The following is a 24794-nucleotide window of genomic DNA, read 5'->3' as shown; positions in this document are numbered from 1 at the left end:
TTTTTCAATAGTTAAAACATAAAATAATGATACACAATACAGTGTACCCGTTCTAGATGGGATATATAGTGAACATTCAGTCACTGTGTGTTCTGGTAGTGTACTCTGCCCCTGTGAGCAGGAGGAGAAGAAGAAAGGGGGGGAGGAAGAGGAGAGGAACGACGAAGAGTTATGGAGTGCTTTTATCGTCCATCAGGGCGAGTGGCGACGTTGCCTTGAACACGGACACAAACTAAAGATCCTGGGAGGTGCTCCGGCTGTAAAAATGCCAGAGGGACTAAGGACCCATCAATTCAGCTTGTCCCTGACATGGCCTGAATAAAATACGGACTTGAGTTGACTTGGGAGATTGATATTGCAAGAATATAATGCGATGGGGGCGCCCGCTGGCTTACTGGTCCAGGCGCATACTGTACCACTTGCCCGGTTCGATTCCCGATCCGGACGACCTTTGCGGGTGTCACTCCCCATCTCTCCCCCAATTTCCTGTCAGTCTACTGTACTGTCCTAACCAATAAAGGCATAAAAGCCCCAAAACAAATCTTAAAACAAAAAAATAATAGTAATATAATGTGATACGTCGCAGCATGAATAAAATAAATCCAAGACGGAAACGGGTAAACAATTATCTAAATGTGAATTTAATTCCTTGTGTTTGTAACTTGTTATATTATGGTGACACTTCTTGTTTTGAGAAGTTTTAGGTGGAATCTTGTGAGCACCTGCAAACCTGTTTGGAGTTAGCATAATTTGACAATCAATAATCTACAAATAAGCTTGGAAAACCAAAAACAAGAAAACAATCGATATAATTAGTGGCTAAGCATCCCTTGACAAGCCAAATCTAGTTGTCTTAATGGAATGGAACGGACTTCAGCTTCACTGAACTGATTTCACTTATTTAGGCCTAGACTTATTGAATGCTTTAACCAGTGAAAAATAGCAGATATACAAGCTCACAGCGCGCTGTGAGCTTGTAGATCTGCTATTTTTGGAAAAAGTCCTGAAAATGTGTGCAAATCTTTGAATATATGTATTTTCAAAGCGAACGTTTGTAACTCAAATTTTGCTTCTGGGTGGTCCCTGGAACTACATATTTTGAGATGGGGGTCCGTGGCCAAATAAATATAATTTTGGGGGTCCTTCACATGAAAAGGTTTGAGAACCACTGACATATTAGTCTCTCAAGAACAGACTAACTGAGCTCCAGTTAAGTGAAAAGGACCTTTTCTTTGACGATGGCTGGCCAGATTGCTGACATGAAGTGCAAAAACGAAATTAAAATTAAAATAAGGAAGCAAAATAGCAGCTCTTACTGAATAAGCTCAAGATGTGATGTGTTTTTAGCCTATAGATCTTCTATTTTCAACAAAGGCTCAACTTGAGCCCACACCAAATGCACAGGGGTTAAAAAATCCCAAAACTGTTTAAAAAAAAAAAAAACATGTCCCAATATGTGATTCTTGAAACATGGTGCGCGCAAAACACTTCTGAACTACCTTCACTGAATATGTGTGTGCCAATCCATCCTTCATTTTATAGAAGTATCTTCTGAAGTTCTGTTGTATTCTATTGTTAGTCTGGTCAATTCAATTACTCACATCTTGAAATTATTATTGTACCTGCTATTGACTTTACGGCCACATGGTGCATAGCAGCAGTGTGTTAAAGTTAAAAACACAGAGGAAGACACTTACAGTGTTGGGTGTAACGGCGTTATAACTAACGGCGGTACGTAACGGTGTTAGGTTTGGCGGTAACGGAGTAACCTAACGAGTTATTTTTTACAATATAGCGATTAGTTACTTAGTTACATTTTCAAAAAAGTAATCCCGTTATTAAAAAAAAAAGTGTAAAGAAATGTACATTGATACCTGTGTCCTTTGCTTTTGCAACGTGTCTGAGCTGAGCTGTCTGTCTTGTTTGTGTCATAACGTTTGAAAATCAATAAAAAATATATTATTGAAAAAAAAAAAAAAAAAAAGTGTCCCATTCACTATTCATTTTGTTGGCACAGAGAAAAAAGAAGCCCAGAGTCACATTTCCTCCTTCTGTCTTATTCTGTCAACAAATAAACGTGTGAAAGGGGTGTGTGTAGCTGTCTGTCTGCCTGTCTGTCTGTCTATCTGCCATGTGCAGCAATGCAGCCTGACAACAGGCATTATTCTGATTATGTCGGAGAAAAAGACAAAAACATTACTCTCATATGCAAGCTGTGTCCGGGTAACAATTGGTGCCTGTCTGCTTCCAAGATATTTACGGCTAATTTAAAGAAGCACTTAGAAGCTCAGCACAGGTCCCACTCGCCACTGACTGTTAAAAAAGGCGACCGACCAGAAATGTGTTGCAGTCTGTGGTGGTTGCGTAGTCAGTCTACAGTTTTATATAGGTTGCCACTTCTAGTGTAACACAAACTATCTGTGCTCGTGTCGTAAATTATGTATACTACCTCGCATAGGGCGCAATATAGGTACCAACCGCCACTGCGTGGGACTCTGGGTGTGATTAGTGTGGATGGTACATGTGCTCTTTGTATCATTGTTGTTTAATGCTCTTGTGTGTCGTGTTAGTGTCAGTTTTTTTTTTCGTTGTTTTTTTCGTGTTGTTGTACTTTCTTTTGTTTTGCTTGTTTTGTCTGTAGGTAGTCTGTTGTTGTCCTGTGTATGTTGTTTTGTATGTTTTTGGAAAAAAAATAAAATAAAAATATTGTTTAAAAAAAAAAGAAAAAAAAATTGGGGGCCAAACTCGTTCAGTAACGAGATACGGCCACTGGAGGTCGCTGTGCCAAAACTAAGTTGTCTCGTTGAGAAACGAGACAAGGGGTTAACTGTGCAGCGTGCAGCTGCGCGCATGTTGTGTTCCCTGTGAAAGACCCAGGTCCATACGTCATAACGTGGCTCGCACAGAAACAAAATGGACCGTCTAGGCTGCATACACTTCCATTCTATGCTGAAACATAAAAAGGGCTTTATATCTCTGAATAAGGTGCAAAGAACGCCAGGGAAGCAGAGATCTGATTGTTTTCACGGCAACACTTTCCCGCGATGTTAGGCCCCGGTTTGGATTTTAGTTTCGCGAGCGTTTGTAAACAAATGGATTATCTTCCTCAATCGTCAGCGGACACTCACGTGCACACGCACGAAGCTTCCGAGGCTCTTCAAAATAAAGCCTAAGTCAACGGCGGCACCAGCAACAGCTAGAAATGTTAGAAACCTTGGCTTCCATTTTGTTAATGTGGTTAAGTGGTTAGCGGAACTACCGTACCTTGAAATCTTGTCGCTGCAGGACATGGTGAGTAGCCTCTCCCCCTGCAGTACTCCATCCCAGGTCTGGATGGTGTTGCTGGACCTGACAGGAATGGTCCCCTCACCAGACTCTATCTTGGTCCGCAGCTGACCTCGTGCTTTCCGGTTGGGGTGCCTGTCCCCTTGGTCTGTGCGGAAGGGAAACAATAATGAGAACCTGAGACGAATAACAGTCTAAGTCCATACAGGTATATGTATATTTTTTTGAATCTGTTAAATTCTTAATGCACTCCCCCCTCATTTTTTTTAATAGTCTGTTTTAACGTTATCTGCTCCCTTTGTAAATTTATATATTTTTTTTATGTAGATATTTTTTGATTTACAAGACTGTAAACCACAAACTAGTCATTTTTAATCTGCTAAATTGTTAATGCACTCCCCCCTCATTTTGTTTAATAGTCTGTTTTAATGTTATCTGCTCCCTTTGTCTGCTGAATATTGCTTGTACTGACTTAAGCCCTTTGCACACAGGCGCGTTTATCCGTGCGGATAAAACGGACAATTTCACTTTTTAAAAAGAAAACAATGATTCTCTACGACCTCATACACACCGGATCCGAATTGGCCGTGCGACGAGTGGCTGCGGCCGTGCGTCTTTTTCTCGATCGAACCCAGTTCGATTCGTGCGTCTTGTCGCATGCGGTAAAAAACTCTTCACTCCTTTTATGACTCCTTTTGGGATCCGCAGCGCCGATTCCGCACAGCCTTGCACACCAAATCCAATGCGTTTTATTCATGCCGCAAACGAAAAAAACGCAAATGTCCTGTGTGCAAAGGGCTTTACAGTATACTGTTGTCCCACAAACTGTTGGAGATGTACTCTTTTTCCACTTTCCATAAGTATTATGTCTTATAATTCCTAATATATATATGAGTTAAGTAAAAATACATCTAATTCAACAAAATGAGGGGGGAGTGCATTAAGAATTTAACAGATTACAAACTTCTAGTTTGTGCTTTACAATCTGGTAAATCAAAAAAATATCTATATTCAACTGTTATTCGTCTCAGGTACTCAATAATTGTTGCAGCTGACATTAGGAACGAGTGCAAAATAGCCGACTCAGAGCACAGTCTTCAAAGTCTTCAAAAGCACCCTTTTTTTTCTTCTTCCATAAGCATGAGCAACGTCTTTATCGCTACGTTATCAATATATTTTTCTGTCTCGCGAGTCGGCAGGCCCCCCTATCTGCCCGCTGACTAATTGAATGTGGCCGTTTGATATGGAGTGTGTCATGTACAATGGAAAACAACGTGACAGACTAAAGAGCCTGGTTAATCACACAGACAGACAGGGAGGGAGAGGAGGGGGGAGGAGGACTGATGGAGATGAGAAGGAGAGACACAAAACACGCTAATTACTAGAGCCTTGTTTAAATGTGTTTGCCATGTGCATTTGGATGTTGGGGTGGAATTCTAATTAAATGAAGCCAAGCATGAGAGGAAAACAAAGTTAATTGAATAAAATAACCAGGTGTTGATACAGAGCTCGCAAAACAAGCGTGAGAATCAATTAAAAATGTGTCAGCCGTGCCGAGATGAGGAAGATGGGGGCTGGAACAATAGGGTTTGTGTCACAGGCACTGCGTGCTAATAAACACAATGTTAAAACCAGTAAGACTCCCTAATCGGGAGATAAGCGACCGTTAGGTCGCAGCGTGATTTTAGGGCAAAATGTGTAGGAGCAGTGTCCAAGAATGTGTTTGAAAAAATCAGCCTGATGGTGGTGCTATATGGGACAGATCCATGTTGAAGACCTGAGTGTGGACATACTGTGTACCGATTTGAAAATTTGAAAAATGTATGATATTTAGTCGACAAAAAATAGACCAAATGTGAAACATTTCTGATGATAAAAACGTGACCAAAACTAAAATATTTGTTTTACTCCAAAGCAGTGTTGATTTCGTCGACTAAAACTATGACTAAAATTTTTTGTCGACCGCGTTTTTTTCACTGACGAAAACTAAATAAAAACTAAGCTGTGATGACTAAAACATAAATATATTAGATCGGCTATTTTCAGCACGCAACCAAGTGTAAAATCAGTCATTACGATGCCATCAAGGCCTGCCAAAATACATTTTAGTTGACTAAATCAAATGTAGATTTAAGCGCCTAAAATCTTATGATATTTAGCGACTAAAATTAGACTAAAACTAAAACTTTTCAGGTGACTAAATTATGACTAAAACTAAAACACATTTTATTAAAAAGACTATGACTAAAACTAAATCAAAATTTGCTGTCAAAAACAACATTGCTCCAAAGACTATGACTGAAACTAAATCTAAGATGTGCTGTGCTGTACCTTCCACTCCAGCCTCGTGTGGGGAGAAGATGCGGGCGTCTCCGCAGGGCGAGGTGCTGATGTAGAGATGGAACTGAACGTGCTCCTTTAGCCTGTAGCCTCGCTTGTCACACCGCACAAATATGGACTTCTGGTGGTCTTCTTTGTTGTTGCTGCGGCAACACACCAGGATGGAGGGAGAGTGTCAAATGAATGAGGATATGTTTTTTTTTAAGCCATTTGGGTCTAGAATTATTGAATGCTTCAACCAGTGAAAAATAGCAGATATACAAGCTCACAGCGCGGCACTCTGCGAGCTTGTAGATCTGCTATTTTTGAGAAAGTCGTGAAAATGTGTGCAAATCTTTGAATATATTATGTGTTTTCAAAGCGAACGTTTGTAACTCAAATTTTGCTTCTGGGGGGTCCCTGGAACTAGATATTTTGAGATGGGGGTCCGTGGCCAAATACATATCATTTTGGGGGTCCTTCACATGAAAAGGTTTGAGCACCACTGACATAGTAGTCTCTCAAGAACAGACTAACTGAGCTCCAGTTAAGTGAAAAGGACCTTTTCTTTGACGATGGCTGGTTAGATTGCTGACATAGAAACATAGGTTTTACAGAAAACCTTAGAAGGATTCAAAAGACACTTATAGAATCGGGTCCAAATTCAAAATGTCACGATTTTTCAAAAATAGCAGATCTACAAGCTTGCAGTTTGTATATCTGCCATTTTTCAATAGTTAAAGCATAAAATAATGATACACAATAATGAGTACCCGTTCTAAATGGGTTGATATAGAAATGATATACAGTGGAGCACATGTCTTCACCAGGCCGGGTGGCCTGCCCAGGAATAATGTGATGTCAGTTAGCCTGTGACGTATCTCTGAACTACTGTACTGTATGACTTCATGTTTGGGTTGCAGTCCTTTCCCACTGCCACAAATAACTTTTAAATTAAATTTACAATACAGTATAAAAACATTAAATAAATAACAAAAAACAAGTTAAATATTTGACTGGAATCAAGATATATAATGCAATGGTTCTCAAACTTTTTCATGTCAAGGACCCCCCAAATTCACACTTATTAGGCCGCGGATCCTCATTTGAAAAGATATGCCAGGGACCCCCATAAGAGAGAGAGATTTTTACGGCTCTAGTAGTGATTCCCAACCATTTCAAGGACCCCCAGTTTGACAAGCATTAGGCTACGGATCCCCGGCCATTAAATGGCATTTCCATCTCTTGGACCCCAATTTATATTGTAAAATCAATGATAATTTTACTCTGAGATTGTACAAATGGAACCAAATGGACCCTAACGGGCTCTCTTTGAGTTAGAGACTCTTTGAGTTACAGACTCATAAGGGTTCATATGGTTCCTATCCATGATTTGGCTGGGGACCCCCTGGAACTCCCTCAAGGACCCCTGGGGGTGCCCGGACCCCACTTTGAGTAAAACAGCTTTTGAAATGAATTTTGCTCCCAATTGCTTTATATTTATATGACTGTTCTACAACGTCATTCCCACCTCGACCCAACCACCCAACTACCCACCTCGACCCAACCACATCGACCCACCCATTCACCCAGGGGTGTCGCACCAAATTCTGGGCCCTGTGTACAAGGATTCACTGCGGGCCCCCCATGAATGTTCTTCATAGGGGGAGGGGGTTTAACCCATTTAGACTGGGAACGCATTATAACGCATTATTTTGTGCTTTAACTATTGAAAAATAGCAGATATACAAGCTCCCTGCGCGGCACCGAGTGCTGCACTGCAAGCTTGTAGATCTGCTATTTTTGAAGAAAAAATAAATGAAAATTTGTGCAAGTACCCCTGGCCATCTCAAAATATTTAGTTCCAGGGACCCCCCAGAAGCAAAATTTGAGTTACAAATGATCGCTTAAAAAATACATACATTCAAAGACTTGCACACATTTTCACGACTTTTCAAAAAATAGCAGATCTACGAGCTCGCAGCGCGGCACTCGGTGCCGCGCTGTGAGCTTGTATATCTGCTATTTTTCAATAGCATAAGTATAAAATAATCGAGGCCCCCCTCCACCTTGGGCCCTAGTAACTCAGTCCCACTCCCCCCCCCCCCCCCCCTTGTGACGCCCCTGCCACTCACTGACCTGAGGAAGAACTCCAGCTGGGTGTAGAGGTATCTGATGAGGGAGCGTCTGGCGATGATCTCAGCGTGGCAGTCGTTGAGCGCCAGGCCGCGGTCGCTCATGTATTCACCGTTGATGCACTTGGTTCCCGTGGAGACGCAGATGACCTGCGCTTCCTTCACATCTGTGCCTGAGGGGCAAAGAGGGGACGAGGGCACGTGCGTGCACACACGCACACACACACACACACACACACACACACACACACACACACACACACACACACACACACACACACACACACACACACACACACACACACACACACACACACACACACACACACACACACACACACACACACACACACACATCAATGGATGAATACATACTATACAAAGACCCTTAGTTGGCAGGACTCTTCATAATATGAAGCGTCCAGCTAACCAAGGGCTTTTACGAATATCGACTTGTACGGACGAAATCTAAATTAACAGTAATCGCAACAACAATAACTGATCAAAGAAATCCCCGGTGAAAACATGTTTGTGGCGTATTTGTCACAGTAGTTTGCATTATTGTACAATATGCAATGCAATACACATCTGCTCTTTCAGTCTGTGATTGGTGCAGTTCATTTATCACTCACTTTTGCATGTGTAACCGCTTCTGTATTGTACAACGAGACTAAATCTCAAACAGAGCCTGAGTTTGTAGATAACGAATCCCACACAGAGAGAATACACTGTCTGAGACTCAATTTAGTGCAATTCGTAGTACTGCCGTGTAAAAAAAATTATAAATGGAAAATAAGAAATAACTTGCAAGGTTTGGAGTGAACCAGAGTTTATGAACGTGCCATGTAATTGTCACAGAGGTCTCATCTACAGTAGGTGTTACGAATGCATTTGTAACAGCATCTCAGAGAGGTTTTTTGAAGCTACTAATGCCAGTTGACAAGTGGGCCGTGAATTCCAAGAGGTTCCTCTTCCCTCAAAGCTTTCCGTGCAGGGCCTTAAGGCACCCTGGTGTGTCGTTTAGAGCCTACATAAAGCTAGTGGTGGTGCCAGGAAGCAGTGGTGCGCCAGTACAGTAGTTCATCTCAGCAGAAGAGTACATGAAGATAGACGTACAAGCAGCGGTGTAAAGTAAGTACATTTGCTTAAAGGAGTAATACAGACCAAAATAGGACCCCCCCTGAATGAGAATCTTTCCACAGACCTTCTTACCTTGTTAGGTTGATATGCCTCATTTCTGCCCCTGTTCTGAGATCTGTAGATTAGTCCCCGCTGCTAAAACGGGCTTATCGACTCTATCCAAAAGCGCCCATTTCTTCCACTTAAAAACAATATTTTTTTATGAATCGTCCAGACATGCTTCCTAGACATACCAGACTCGCTGTTGTAGCCTGTGAAGGGTTAATAGCCTGTTTAACAGGGCTAAGGAAAGCAATGCTGCCTCGAGCTCTCGCGAGACTTCCACTCTCTTGGAGCGAGGCAGGAAGTGGCCGTGCTCATTGCTTTGTTTACATAGAATGCACAGTGCGTCTCGCTAAAACACCGTGTGTGGTGTCTGTAGGAAATCATGTCTGGACGATTCATAAAAGATTTTTTTTTTGGAAGTGGCCGAAATGTGCGCTTTTGGATAGAGACGATAAGCCCGTTTTAGCAGTGGGGACTAATCTACAAATCTCAGAACAGGGGCGGAAATGAGACATATCAACCTAACCAGGTGAGAACGTCTGTGGAAACATTCTCATTCAGGGGGGGTCCTATTTTGGTCTGTAGCCTATCACTCCTTTAAAGGACAACTTTTTACAACAAGGGTTCATGTTTTAGATTTTTTAATTAAAGAATATAAAAGATGAGTGTTAAATTGATTTCATTTACTTCTTTCTGTTGTTTTAGAGATTCTTATTTCAGTGGTTGGGGGCATGCGTACAAGTGGCTAAATATGTCATTTTACACAGAATAAGCCCATTCCCAAGATACAACGCAACCTTTCATGGTTGGATGTGACTTATTATGGGGGCTAGAAGTGTTACTGTAAATAGCAATAAAGAAACTCCTGGCTTATTGTGTCTAAAAAGACATATTTGGCCACTTGTACGCATGCCCCCATGCGTACGCATGCCCCACATTTTAGCACGGTAAACGTGATAAAACAATAGAACGAAGCAAATGAAAACATTTTAACACTCACTTTTTCTTTTCTCTAATTACAATCTAAAATATGAACCCTTGTCGTAAAAAACTAAAGTTGTCCTTTAAGTACTGTACATAAGTACAATGTTGAGATATTTGTACTTTACTTGAGCATTTCCAATTTCCAATACTTTTACTTCTACTTTGTGTTGTTGTTGTACTGCCCATATACATGTAAGCATGGGACAAACAGACAAAGAAAACATATATATGATAATGTGAGGTATATTTATTTTTGTTTATTTTTCTTTTCTTTTTTTCTATTGTTATTGTTGTGCAGTCTCCAGTAATTGAATGTGGTATTGTTTATTCATGTTTGGTGTCTTATAATCCCGTAAGGGATGGGTCTTCTTTTTAACAAGACACGAAAATAAAAACTCATTCATTCATTGTAAATATAATACAATAAACAGCACCGCAGTTATATAAGCTGAAATAAAAAGGAAGAAAAAAAAAGAGGAACAAAATAAACCAACACTCTTCCTCCACTTGGTGGGGGGTGACAATGTCTACCTGTCGTCATGACGACCCCGGCCAGGACTTTCCGTCGGGCGTGGGGGGAGGTGAAGTTGTCCGTCAGTTCGCTGAACTTATCCACTACCAGACGGGAGACGGCATCAGCAAGGACCTGGAGAAAACAAACAAAAGCACACCCACAAACACACACACACACACGTGCTCGCGCACACGCGCACACACACACACACACACACACACACACACACACACACACACACACGCACACACACACATGTCGGGTTACAAACAGCGTGTGATTGTTATCCACTCCTAGAGCACCATGTACCTGTCGCAAGGTTCCACGTTCAGCCCCAAAATAGAGACAGCGTGTAAAAAATTAAAATAAAACTATTAAGTCAAACCGGGTGAAACCCCCCCAAGGCACATACAAGCCTTCAAGGTAGATCCGGCCTTTCAAGGAAGCCTGATTTGTTTTGACATAATGACAACGATGACTTCTCCTCAACGTCTCACAAGTGAACGGAAAACAGAAGCGCCGAGTGCTTCGTCTTCTGGCGAGACCCTTCTGCATGACACTCCAAAGACTATCCGGCAACGCAACCGGGCGCCTCGGGCGAACTTTGCGCGTCTCTCCTTCTTGGACAGCTGCCTTCCTCCCGCCGGCAGCTTTTTATCCACCGCTAATATGGTGGAAAATGACGACAACCGAGAGGAGAGCCGACGGCTGAATGGCCACAAATTAAAGAGATTAGTCCAATATTACTTCCCTGCTACTTCAGAGTCACCCACTCGTGGCCGGTTCATTTGGCTTCCCAGTACCCAAGGTTGTCTACGCCGGCATAGAGATGGATGTAGGAATTGCTGTACTCTTGGGGCACGAAACACCCCCCCCCCCCACACACACCATTGATGTAGGCGTAAAAAAAAGAAGGAAAAAAATGAAAAACACCACCTCATCAAAACAGAGGCATTTTTGATAGCGGTATAAAAGCTACTATGTCAAGCACAGCCCTTTGCGCCTTCCACAAAGAGGGCAAGTTGTTTGTAAATGAGGACAATAACGATTTGCTTTTGGATGTTTAAAGCATTTAAAGCATTTACGATAGGGTTTTACAGTCATTAAGGGTGCAAGAATCTTGAATACTTTCAATTCATTCAAAGAGGGGAAAAAAAAACCACCCAAATGGATGTTCTAGTTTTTTTCCCCCTCCCTGTGACAGCAGTGTTATATTTCTACCGTTTTTCCATTAGTCTCTTGCCAGATGGAGCCGGGCTGCACATAAATTAAATAAATATCAACCGACAGAGAATTAATAGAGCAATTAGTGGGGGGGCGCTATCATCCGCACATGGTGCTCATTGAATGAATCAGATGACAAGCGGAGAGGGAGAGTAAAGAAAGAAAAGAAGGCGGCTTTTGGGAGGGAAGCGTTGACAGTGTGTCTTGGTGATTACCTTTGCTCTGCTGCATTATCTCTCTTCACACGGTGGCGTGTGTGTCTGACAGTCACCTCTACTGGGGCGTTAAAGGCAGAAACCTGCCCTTATTCCCCAGCCGCATGAATCTGACTTGAATGACCTCCAATTTTAATGAAAACCTGCAGCGGCGGACTTTTGACAGCTAGCAGAATTTGGACCTTTTCTGGAACCTCAAGGAAAAGGTCCAGGACAGGGAACTGAAATATTTTAACTAACACTGTTATAGAGAGGGAAAAAAACACAAGCTGGCCAACCGTGTGCTCATAGTAGATAAAGAAATGTCTTAACTCATTGAGTGCCTATCCCGAATATGTTCGGGATATATTATCGCATACCAGAGTGCCTATCCCGAACATGTTCGGGATATTATTATTATTTTATTTTTTTATTTTTTTTGGACCCCATCAAATCTAGTGAACATGATTTCAATCGCGATTTTGCATGTTCCACCCCCATACAACCCCATCTAACATACAGGGCAGCCATGTTTGTTTACATAACATGTAAAACATAATGGCGATTATCTCAAGAATGCCTGAACGGATTTCCAATCGGATTTTTTTGTTTGAAAGCTGTGAACAAACTGCACAAATCCACTTCAATGCAATCCAGGATTGCATTGGATTTTTTAGAGCTCATTCTTCTCTGTTTTTTTCCCATGCATGAGGTGTGCAAGGTTTAATCATGGCTAAGTTGACGAAAATAAGGCTTCTAAAATGCTTGGTAACCAATAGCTAACTTCAAGCTAACTTCATCCTCTTCCTGTACATGCACAAAGGAAAGTGTTCAGGCAAGTCATGGCTGCAGGGCTTCTGCATATACCAGCATATCTCTATGGGATTTTCTATGGCCACTGGGCGCCCTCTAGTGGTGAACGGGGTGGCACTCAAAGAGTTAAAACTAAAATCGGAAAAAGCGGAAATGTAGACTTAAAAAGGAAGAGGAGATCCGAGCACTCATCAGGGCGAGAACCCGACAAAGTCAGTTCTCGCCTAGCCTGCCCCAACACAGGCTTGATTTGGTTCTAGACCAGTGGTTCTCAACCTTTTCAGGTTGCGACCCCCAAAATAATCATATTTTAACTGGGGACCCCCAGTCCCCCACCCAGCCTGACGAGCACTAAGAGTTGAGGCATTACATTTTGTATAACACGGTTCTATTGTGAAAATAGCCGATCGACATGCTCACAACGCCTCGCGTTGCGAGCATGTAGATCGGCTATTTTCAAAATGTCTGCCTCTAATATTTCACAATTTGGCCAAAGTTTAATTTGGCCATCTGTCTTGGCCATATATGGATTCTGTTAGTTTGGTATTTGGCCGATGTGGCCTCCATATATGGGCATTACCATATGAAGTCCTGTTAGATATGGGCTTAATATTGATGCCATCAGGGAACTCCATATAATATGGGCATAAAAGGGATTCTGGTAAGTGTGACATCACAGTGAAGTCAGAGCGTGATGTCAGAGCGGCAAACCCATTCTGTTAGGAGCGGTTCCCCTGACATCACAGTGACGTCAGAGCGACAAACCCATAGAACCACAGTGTCAGGCGTGACAGACAGAGATACATACGGACTTGTTGTGGCCGTTCACATACTAATCTGCGACCTATGGGCGCAATAATAATAACAACAAGTATGGTTGAAGATGAGTTACCTGTGGCAGGTGAAGCTGCAGTCCCTCGCTGGGTATGGGCTGGCGGGACGGCGTCTGGTCTAGCTGCATGTTGAAGAGCGCCGACAGGGCAGCCTGGGCTGCCCGGGCCTTGGCCAGTTTCTTGTTGCGCCCTGAGCCCTCAAATGTCTGCGAGTCCACCGACACGGACATCACAAAATTCTTGGCGTGGCTCTCGCCACTCTCCGACACAAAGTCGTATTTGAGGCCCGGTCGGAGCTCGTTAAGGATCATGACGGGGTTCTTGCCACTGGAGGGCGAGCTGAAGGAGGACGGAGGGGGCAACGGGGCCTGGACAAGGTTACTGCCGGGGGCTACGGGGAGGGGGTACTCCCCCAGGGAATTTAGGGAGCTGCTACCGTTGGAGCCAAGGTAGAAAGAGTCCTCTGTGGCGGCGGGCGTCTCAAAGCCGTTGAAAAGCATGTCCGGGAAGTCGGCCTGGTCGGAGGTGAAGTCGGTGTTGACGGTCAGCGTTCGGCCCATGGCCAGGTGCGCCTCGGAGGCGTTGGGGAACTGGACGAAGGAGCGCAGGGCCTTCTCGGCCGCGTTCAGCTTGGCCTTCTTCTTAGTGGGGCCGGTGCCCTCGAACAGCTGGCCGTTGACCTCCACGGTCATGACGAAGACCGGCGCGTGGACCGGTCCCGTCTGAGAGAGCAGCTTGTACTGGAGCCCCGGTTTGATCTCGTTCAGTTGCATCAGTGCGTTTTTGGGCAGGACCGGCCCGGGCGTTTTCTTACGTTTCTTGGCGCGGAATTTGGTGTGCGCGTGGCCATTGTTGCCCTCCTCCAGGGGGCGTTTGCGACTGCCTCCGCCGCTGCCGTTGGGGAGCTGCTCGGCCACAGCGCCCCCCTCTTTGGAGGACACGTTGTCCAGGTTTCGGTTTTCCTTAACGTCGGCGCTGCTCGAACCTGCGGTGCCCAGAAAGAGTAACTTACAACGCCTTCGTCGCAGGATCTTGTAAATGCAAAATTTATAGATTCCCTTATCACTCTTTGGAACTGAACCAGTGATTTGTGTTCCTTTATCACTGCAAGAGAAGCTGAGCTTTTGTTTGACGCATCAAATGCATCAAACCATTCAAAGAAAATAATTGGCAGGGATCATGTCTCTTAAGAATGGCTGCCATTATTAAACAATAGCAAAACCACCTACTTATCTAAAAAAAGAATGGTGGGCTCTGAGAAGTTAACCTCATTCAAAACATTGAATGGTAAATATCTGGAGTGTCTACTGAACCGGATGGTAAATGATGTAACTTACATTCATGTTAACTGAGAATAACTGAGAATAGACGCTATTATTATAACATTATGCGATGACAAATACAGCTAAGAATCAGGCACTCCATATGAAGAATTTCATTCCAAAACAAATACACCTTAAAATATAATTATCCCCTAATCTAGATACTGTACGTTACTCATTACATTTCCGTTCATTTCTCCTACAGTTCCGAGATCAAAACACTATGACTAAAAATGTATTATGTATCTTAAATTCATTCATTGAAGGTTTTTCTTTAAAAGGCAGAGTATAATATTTTTTCCCCTATCAATAATTTGCAGTTTCCCTTTACAAAAAGGAGGATATTTAATTTTAACATGGATATTTCATTTTGAAGTGAACCTCTTCATATGAGCTTAATGATAGAAGCACGTGACATGCAGGGTTGTTCTGTTTTCTAAGGGTTAGAGGAGAAAGTGTGAAAGGTTTTGAGGAGGAACATTTTAATGACATTTACACTGTACACTTCAAGTGCTATATGTTGTTATAGAAGGCCGCTACTGTACATGCCTGGCGCACACACACACACACACACACACACACACACACACACACACACACACACACACACACACACACACACACACACACACACACACACACACACACACACACACACACACACACACACACACACACACACACACACACACACACACACACTTTTGACGGCTGTCAATAATCCTCCGCCTTGTTAATTCAGTATGCTTATTGACTATGGCTTTCTCCAAACTCCTCTCAATAGCCTAGAGCGCAATGTGCTAGATTTCTTTTAAAGCGTCCGTGATGTTTGGATATTGCCGTCCTGGTATAGATTCTCAGGAACACATATCACCAGGTCCAGTTACCAAAGTGGATGGAATATTGGCAAAAATTTTCATTTATAACATCCCTCAGCAAAGGCTTGATAGGTTACTCCTTGCGGTACTCGGGAGGAGAGAGAAGCCGCAGTGTGCATGAGTGGGGGGGGGGGGCTCGTAGTTTGGGGACAGAGGGAGTGCAGGGGGGGAGTGCAAGGGGGGGGGGGGGGGGGGGGGGGGGGCGCAGGAGCTCAGGACCAGGCAAACAGGAGAATAACATCAAAGACACGAGAGGCACTTCGCCCATGGCAGGATCCTAAGGAAGGTTCAACCGGTGATTGGGATGCAAAAGGTTCAAACGTGCTCTTAAAACCATTTATAGATTATGTTTTGAGGAGAATAAAGTTGATATCAGTTTATTTTCTTCCCCCCCCTTAATGAACCATTCATGAGGAACTCCCCCCCCCCCTCCCCTCCCCCCCGTGGAGCTCATAACATCAGACAAGTAATTTTTTTTTAGTTTACAAAATGCATAAACATGCATATTATCTACGGTATGATCTGCCTACTACCCACTGACATGTCCCAGGGGCAAGGCAAAACATTATTACATCCGTCATACACGTCTCCATGACTATAAGAATATAAATTGTGTCTTTAGTCACTTTAAGCACTTCTTTTCATATGACATGCAATATCCTTAAGGCATGTTCATGCACTATGCAGAGAAGCCCTCTCGAGACTGTTTTGCAGATAATAGCAATGCAAGAGGGACAAGGGAAGGAGCACAGTCATGCACAAGACTGGCCAGCCAAGAAGAACTTTTCTAAATGGAAATTAGTACATTATTGGAAGTTGCAATGTAGGCAAATGTGCTGTTAGGATATTGGATATTGTAAGATTAATTGAGTAGTTTGGCCATAATAAAAAGAAGTGAACATTCCAGGACAGAATGATACAAAATATAAAAGCACATAGATAACTTCTGGACTTTGATTATTTATCTTAAAAGAAATATTAAAAAATATCATGCAAGTGGACATCCTCTCACAGAAAGAATACTGGAGCTTGTCTTATTTCTGTCCCGGAACACAAGTACATACAGTACTGCTCTTCAACACAAACCACTTTAGCTACAGGTAGCTCTTAGCTAGTAGGGAGTATCGAATTATGATCAATACTCCATTTACAATAATATAAACAAACACACACCAGCATGCCATGCACAGAAACATGTACTGAGGATTACACAAATTGAAGACAAGTTAAGAGTCTATTTGTAAATTATATTTTAACAATTTTGGGGGGGAAAGCTATAATTATCCGTACTCTAAGTTTAACATTCAATATCGTTCAAATACATTGCTCCAGTCAGTAAAAGTGATGTGGTTTCCAACCCGTTAAAAACAACCATAAGTTCTTTCCATTTGAGCTGTAACTTTCTTTTTTTTATGTAGAAGTAGCCTGTGTGTCACATTTTTAAGATGGTGGATAGCTCAAGTTGGAGCATTATTCAACCAATGCATACTTATGAACTGGTCTGTGCCTGCTACTTGGCCATGTCTCACATCTGTACGTCACACAGTTCATGCTCTGCAAATTATCCTTTAACATGAGCAATGGAAAGAAACAAGCTTTGGTTTAATCTCTGGCATTGAAAATGTGGAGTGAGACAGCAAACACGTTAACATGGCAAAAGCTTGTGTAATCATAATTTGTTACCTACACAGAACTAATGCTTTCCATATTATGCTGGTTTCAAATCAAATGATCACATTTCTAGAACCCTGCTTGTGTTCTTAGCTTTGTTTTGTTTTGGGCTCACTTGCTCACAAATAGGGATGGGACGATATGAAAATGTCATATCACAATTATTGTGACAAAAGCAATCGCGATTCACGATATTATCGCGATAATCAAAACCCGTTATCCTGGGTCGGAACATTTGCCAAAATATAGCAGATCTACAAGCTCACAACGCGTCGCAGCGCGACGCAACGCTATTTTTGGCAATTTGATAGAGAGGGAATAAAAGACTGTATCAAGTACATAATATGTGAATAAAAGACTGTATCAAGTACATAATATGTACTTGATACTTATGTACTTGATGTACTTATAATATATTATATTATAAGTACCGTATTTTCCGGACTATAAGGCGCACTTAAAAGCCTTTAATTTTCTCAAAAAACTACAGTGCGCCTTATAGTCCAGTGCGCCTTATATATGGATCATTCATTGACATTGACATTCCCTTTAGCACAGCTCTATCTGTTGGATGCATAACGCAACGGTAGTGTCTATTATGTGCGCCTTATAGTCAGGTGCGCCTTATATATGAAAACAGTTTGAAAATAGACCATTCATTGACAGTGCGCCTTATAGTCAGGTGCGCCTTATAGTCCAGAAAATACTGTAGCTTTTACCAATTATAGAGGGTTTAAGTGGCACCAGATATGCAGCTCAGCAAAGAAAAAGGTGAATTGATCCCAGTGCATGACAGAGGACGATATCACGATAAATTAAATCTCCACAATACGATTATTGAGTGTTTTTTATCACGATAAACGATAATATCACGTTTCATCCCATCCCTACTCACAAAGAGACTGTGTTTGAAAGACATAACAAATAAGGAGTGATATTCACCCCTGGGCTCTGGGAAACGTTGGCGTCACACTGTTACCTGTCTTCCATTGAAAAGACAGTACGCAAGTGACAATGACAACTGTTCTGTTTTTCTCATTTCAGGTTGGGCACTGGCAGCCCGGTTTGAATGTGAGTTCAGTACGGTGGAAGCTGCGAGCCAAGACATTCATTCTTATCCCATCTGACTCCTTCTGCTCCATTGCTGAATTCTGCCAAGACGTCTAATTAAAGTTGAATTGAACAGAGAGAGGAGGATTTTAAAATTAAAGTGGAGGTACAGTATCTGTGGAATATATCACCTGAAGCTTTTCAGATGGAATGATTTGTTTCTCCTTACAAAGTTTTTATATTGTGCGTGCTTGTATAAGTGTAGGTATACATGAGTGTGTGTGTGTGTGTGTGTGTGTGTGTGTGTGTGTGTGTGTGTGTGTGTGTGTGCGCGTGTGCGTGTGTGTGTGCGTGTGTGAGAGAGAGAGAGAGAGAGAGAGAGAGAGAGAGAGAGACAGTGGTTCAGGTAAGGACACACCAAATAGCTCACAGCCATGCTCATGCACACACAGGGACACATTGATGAACAGACAATGGCCAATGCACCAGATGACAACACAAAACTATGTTTTCTTACTAAAAAGGTAGAACCAGTGCATGCAAAGTGTCAGATTATGGAGTCGAATTTGTATAATTATCAAAACACTAGTCCTGTAGTTGTGTTGTGTACTGAGGTGAAAGTATCGGCTCGTAGGATCGTAGGATTAAAGACGTATCAGTGATGTCAGTCATCTCCAAATTTGGGCACTGTTTCACCCGTTTATGGCCATATATGGTGTTCCGTGATGTCAGTCAGTGATGTCAGTCGTCTCCAAATTAGGGCATTGTTTCAACAAGTGGCGGTTACCATGGTGGCGACACTGTTTAGTGGCAGCAAATTGCAGACAGACGACAGATGGCGGACAGACAATCAACAGATATTTTCATAAACTTAAAGTAAAAGCAACATTCACATGTAATGTGAGTATTTGAAAAAAATCAAAAACATAAAGATAAATTATGATATGATTGTGTGATACTGCAGTTAACAAGAGGGTTATTTCAGCACACCGATCAGAGTAAGACAGGAGGAGGAGAGAGAGGGACACAGTGATTGGGGGGTAAAAAGACAAGTTGGACATGCATGCATACAGAGAAAGAGATGTCTTGCTCCCTGAGGGGAAACTCGTGGAAGAAGTCGGCGGCAGGCAGGCAGACAGACAGACAGACAGACAGACAGACAGACAGACAGACAGACAGACAGACAGACAGACACACAGACAGACAGACAGACGCATGGTGAAGAATCCACTCACTCATGTTCTCCTCCTCGTCCACATCCATGGTGAAGGGTTTGTTCTGACCTGGGAGCAGCCTGGCTCCCACTCCACCTGCACAGAGAGAGAGAGAACAGCCATGAGGATGATGGGTAAACGTGGCCAGTCAGGACACCACGCGCACCACAATGACGAACGCCCTACCGACGGGCCTTAAAGGAGTGTAAAATCCCTGCCCTCCTTTAAATCAGCTCTGAAAAGTTCACTTACAGGCGACTGCAACACGAAACTGATAAAAATAAATCCTTACCTCCCCCTGACCTTCCTACTGTAAATACCATTTATTTTTTTTACGTTGTTTTCTCACTGTCTTTTGATGATATTTTCTGCACAGTGCTGTGTTTTATTTGTCTGTCATTTATTAATGTTGTATGAGTATGAGTTGCAAAAAGGGACCCCAATTGAAACAAGCCCAAAAACGCTTTCTTGTGGTGTTTCTCATTTTAGTAGACCTTGTACCAGTGACCTGTTACTGTCCTGTACCCTTTCCTATGCAAACCTCTAATAAAGTCTTCAATCAATCAATCAATCATAGCAGTGTACACACACACACACACACACACACACACACACACACACACACACACACACACACACACACACACACACACACACACACACACACACACACACACACACACACACACACACACACACACACACACACACACACACATCGTAGAGGGTCTGAGCTCATGCACGCACAAACAGACTTGCAATGAGGGGGTACTGATGATCACACGCGTGCACGCACAAACGCACGCACGCGCATACACACAGCAAAGACTTTGATGAATATATATAATCAGGGGTTGTGAGAACTCAAGGTGAGAGAATGGGCCATGGCTGACAGGCCCTAAAGACAGGAGAAGACTTTGGTGATTTTAATACCCCTCCGATTAGACCTAATTTCCCACCTCGAGCTGGGAGGTATACAGCTAGTGACACAACCACTTTGCTGCTCAGAGCACGCACGCACGCACCATAGTGTTATGTTTAACCAATTTTACCCATGCCAAAATCTCTGCAAGCTCACAACACGTTGCGATTCGACACCTCTTGAGCTTGTAGACCTGCTATTTTCAATATTCATAGTGTGTCAGCATATAGCGCTCAAATCGATAATTAAATACTACATCTTGAAACAGAGTTTTGCATGCCAAAACTAGCTGATCTTCAAGCACACAACGCGTCGCCGGAGTACGACGGGGGAAGAAATCAGGCTATACAGTCCACCAACAAGGGCTTATTTCCACCAAATTTTCAAGAGCCAAAGAATGTTCTTACATACATAAAACATTTGACAGCCCTTAAATGAATATGTGCTCCCTATATATATATTATTTTACGGTCATTAATTTCTCAACTGGATTTTGAGATCTTTGGCCATTGTTCAATGTGATATGATTTGACTGAGCAATATGGCAATCAGTTAGGCCACCCTTACCATAGTGTATGAGAAAAAAAGAGGCGTATAATGTGCGTCATTATATGGGGTCGGGACTGATCACTTTTACTATTACTGCCTAGCAAAGCCCAAAATATGAGAGAAAGACGACTGAATCAGAGAAACGGAGGTGGAGAAAGGAGAAAGGCAGAGGAGGAGGAGAGAAAGAATGAGAGAGAGAGAGAGAGAGACAGACAGACAGAGAGATGACATTATGATATGAAGCAGATTGTGCTGATTCTACTTCTCCCTCTCTCCCTCTCTCCTTCTCTCCCTCTCTCTCTCTCTCTCTCTCTCTCTCTGCCGTTCATCGGTGGGCCATTCCTCTGCGCGACACTTTCTTAAGCTAAACTAAATGGGCTAATTAATCTAGGCTAATGGTGGGTGACTGCAAATATGCTAGCACAATTATCACCCTATTAAAGATTCATATTCCAAGCCCATAATTGAAAATGAAAAGGTGGGGTGTTGGGAGGGACGACGGGCGAGAGAGTGAGTCCAGGACGGCGTGGGAGATGAGGGTAATTTGTCTCGGGTAGCGGCGGCCAAACTTTGGTCCAGGTGGCCTCCCTCCACCGCTGCACAGCTCGGCAGCGCGTGCCACACCCCCAGGGGTGTCGCACCAAATTCTGGGCCCTGGGTACAAGGATCCATTTGCAGGCCCCCCCGTGGATGTTCTTCATAGGGGGGAGGAGGTTTAACCCATTTAGACTGGGGAAGCATTATTTACGCTTTAACTATTGAAAAAAAACTTGACATTTTCTTTGAATATTTCAAATCCTTTTTTTTTTGGGAAAAACCTATGTTTCTATGTCAGTGGTGCTCAAACATGTGAAGGACCCCCAAAATGATATGTATTCGGCCACGGACCCCATCTCAAAATATTTAGTTGCAGGGACCCCCCAGAAGCAAAATTTTAGTTACAAATGTTTGTTTAAAAAAAAAATACATATATTCAAAGATTTGCACCCATTTTCACGACTTTTCAAAAATAGCAGATCTACAAGCTCGCAGCGGCGCTGTGAGCTTGTACATCTGCTGTTTTTCAATAGTTAAAGTATAAAATAATTAAGGCCCCTCCACCTTGGGCCCTGGTAACTCAGTCCCACTTTCCACCCCTTTGTGAAGCCCCTGCAGGTGCTGCACACCTCGGCAGTGCATGCTACACCTTCTCACAAGGCTGGTTTTGCACTAAATATCGTCTTAGCCAGTTGCTCCTGTGGCTGAAATTTGCCACTTTTCAACCCGCCTGTCGGTTTAGATTTTTGGACGGGGCCGCCTCCTCGGTCATGAATATCTAAGCATCTCTGAGAGCAGTTCCAATCTATTGGGCGGGCTGCACTGAGAATTGCAGCGTGTTGTGGCTAGTAGTGGCTGTCCGTGAATGAGCGAGGTGAGCGGCTATTCAATCCCAAAGAACACGCGGCATCATTGTCTGGGTAACATATTGTAACTGACATTTAGCCAATCTTTCTTATCAGAAATAGTTGTTTATGAGCTGAGCGAAATTCATAAACCTTGGACTGTATTTACCTGTCATATAATTACAATATAAAGATGTCATTATAAGGATTATTTGAAGGACTAACTTTGACTACAGTGACCGATCAGATCAATTTGCATTGGCTAACGTTGCTCTGCCAACACACCGTACATACAGCTGATGGTCAACAGATGGCACTGTTCTGCTCCTGCGTGAGAGGAAATAACTCCATACCAGGAGGTGGTATTTCTTGTTGATGAAATTATTTGCTTGCTTAACTCTTATTGTGCCTATCCCGAACTAGTTCGGGATAGTTTGGACCTTATTAACGTTCGGGGTGCCAATCCCGAACTAGTTCGGCTTTTTTTTTTTTTTTTTTAATTTTCGAGCCGGGCCGCCAGCCGTCATCTGTTTACACGGCCCGCGAGAGCGTCGCGCCGCCGATATTTGCCATCCACTCCAATGCAATCCAGGATCTTTAGAGCTCATTTTCTCTGTTCCATGCATATCCATGAGGTGTGCAAGGTTTAATCACGGCTAAATCGCCGAAAATAGGGCTTCTAAAATGCTTGGTAGCCAATAGCTAACTTCAAGCTAACTTCATCCTGTTCCTGTTCATGCACAAAGGAAAGTGTTCAGGCGCGTCATGGCTGCGCACGGCTTGTGCATATACAGTGTATGTCTATGGTGGATTCTATGGCCATTGGGCGCCCTCTAGTGGTGATTCTGGGCACTGAAAGGGTTAATTACAGGGGAAGGCTTATGTTAAATGTCTCAATTAATTGAGTACAAAGGACCCCAAAGTAAACAAGCCATAGTGCTTTCTTGGGTTTAAATCATATTAGTAGACCTTGTATCTGAATTGTACTAATCGTCACTGTCGGGCAGAAACCTCGTAAGTTTCAAACGTGTATGTTTTTTTTCGCAAAGTAAAGCCCTGCTTCGTCATACAAGGCCGTCGCACAAAGGTAGTGAAAACAGCAGATGTGTGCTTGTAGATCGGCTGTTTTCACTAGTTTCAATCATTTTTAAAATGATAAATGCAAATCGAACGGTTTTTGACATACAAGGTTTCCACCCGACAATGACATAATAAAGGATTGAATGAATACAATTTAAAAAAGAAAAAGGTGGAAAAAAAAGGCTTTCTTCCTAGTTCCCAGTGGGAGTATCTACAATTCACCGTTTGTCAGCCTTCTGATTGGTCCCTGAGACTCCCTGACTGGCCAACCAGAAAAAACCATTCACTTTTTGCTATCGGGGGTGGAGTTTGTGCAGTGGAGAATGTTGAATGTGTCTTTCAAGAACTGTCCGCACTGCGCGACACGGAGTTCGCCCGGTACGGCCGCGCGAGGTGATAGCGACGGCAAACGATCTCGCTCATCATAACGAATAAGCTTCAACAAACTAGTTCACATGGACCTTATCAATGGTCTAAGAGTCACGATTGGGTACATATAATTTAAATGGGCAGAATTACGAAAAGCCAGCCTATTATGTGAGGAGAACTATAATCAGCCTGTCCTCTTCCTACCCAAGATGCAATGCGCTTTCTTTTTCTATTTCTATTCTCTCTCTGATCCAGAGGATTAAACTAATTAAAACATATATTTTCGGGGGGAAATTACTGTTTTGCTATGTAATTACTGTACCTTTTTCTTCCCTTTTTATTAATATCACGTAGATGTGTTTTTTTTGGTACTTTATATAGCTGTAATGAGGCTATGAAGGAAAAAAAAATCCCATCCACTTCCACTATAAAAGAATCTGCAATAGTGATTCTGTCCCACTGGGATTAAACAAATTAAAACATATATTTTCGGGGAAACCCCCTGTTTTGCAATGTAACTACTGTACCTTAGTCTTCCCTTTTTATTAATATCACCTAGATGTTTTTCCTTTGGTAATTTATATAGCTGTAATGAGGCTATGAAAACATAAAAAAATCCCATTCACTGCCACTATAAAAACAATCTGCCCAGGGTCAAATGTCCCATCATAGTAACAGGGCAGAATGGGGCGGGATTTGCAAACTAGTGAATTCAGCAACTTGTCCCAGAAACCTGTAGAGCAATTTACGAGCTTTTAAAAGAGAAATACCTAAAGGCACTTGAGTGATTTGCTTTTGCTTTTTGGATGCTACGAGTCTCTGTTCATAGCTTTTGAAGCAGTGCTCTATTTGGAAAGTGACAAATGGTTGG

General features: G+C 42.7%; 1 protein-coding gene across 2 annotated transcripts in view; it reads right to left on the bottom strand.

Annotated features, from left to right (window-relative positions):
- Positions 1 to 24794, bottom strand: part of adarb1b (adenosine deaminase RNA specific B1b) — a 247942-nt gene that overhangs the window by 23190 nt on the left and 199958 nt on the right. For both annotated transcript variants that reach the window (XM_080753711.1, XM_080753712.1), the window contains exons 5-10: positions 19643 to 19717; positions 13546 to 14471; positions 10440 to 10554; positions 7744 to 7912; positions 5617 to 5768; positions 3265 to 3433 (exon numbers count right to left, since the gene is read on the bottom strand). In XM_080753711.1, coding sequence (XP_080609837.1) covers positions 3265 to 3433; positions 5617 to 5768; positions 7744 to 7912; positions 10440 to 10554; positions 13546 to 14471; positions 19643 to 19670 — 1559 coding nt within the window. In that variant the 5' untranslated portion in view covers positions 19671 to 19717. The remainder of the gene's footprint in view (positions 1 to 3264; positions 3434 to 5616; positions 5769 to 7743; positions 7913 to 10439; positions 10555 to 13545; positions 14472 to 19642; positions 19718 to 24794) is intronic.

The sequence above is a fragment of the Nannobrachium achirus genome (genome assembly GCF_963921795.1).
Source record: "Nannobrachium achirus genome assembly, chromosome: 22".
In the NCBI taxonomy this organism is placed as follows: Eukaryota; Metazoa; Chordata; class Actinopteri; order Myctophiformes; family Myctophidae; genus Nannobrachium; species Nannobrachium achirus.
This window is presented reverse-complemented; position numbering and strand designations above follow the sequence as displayed.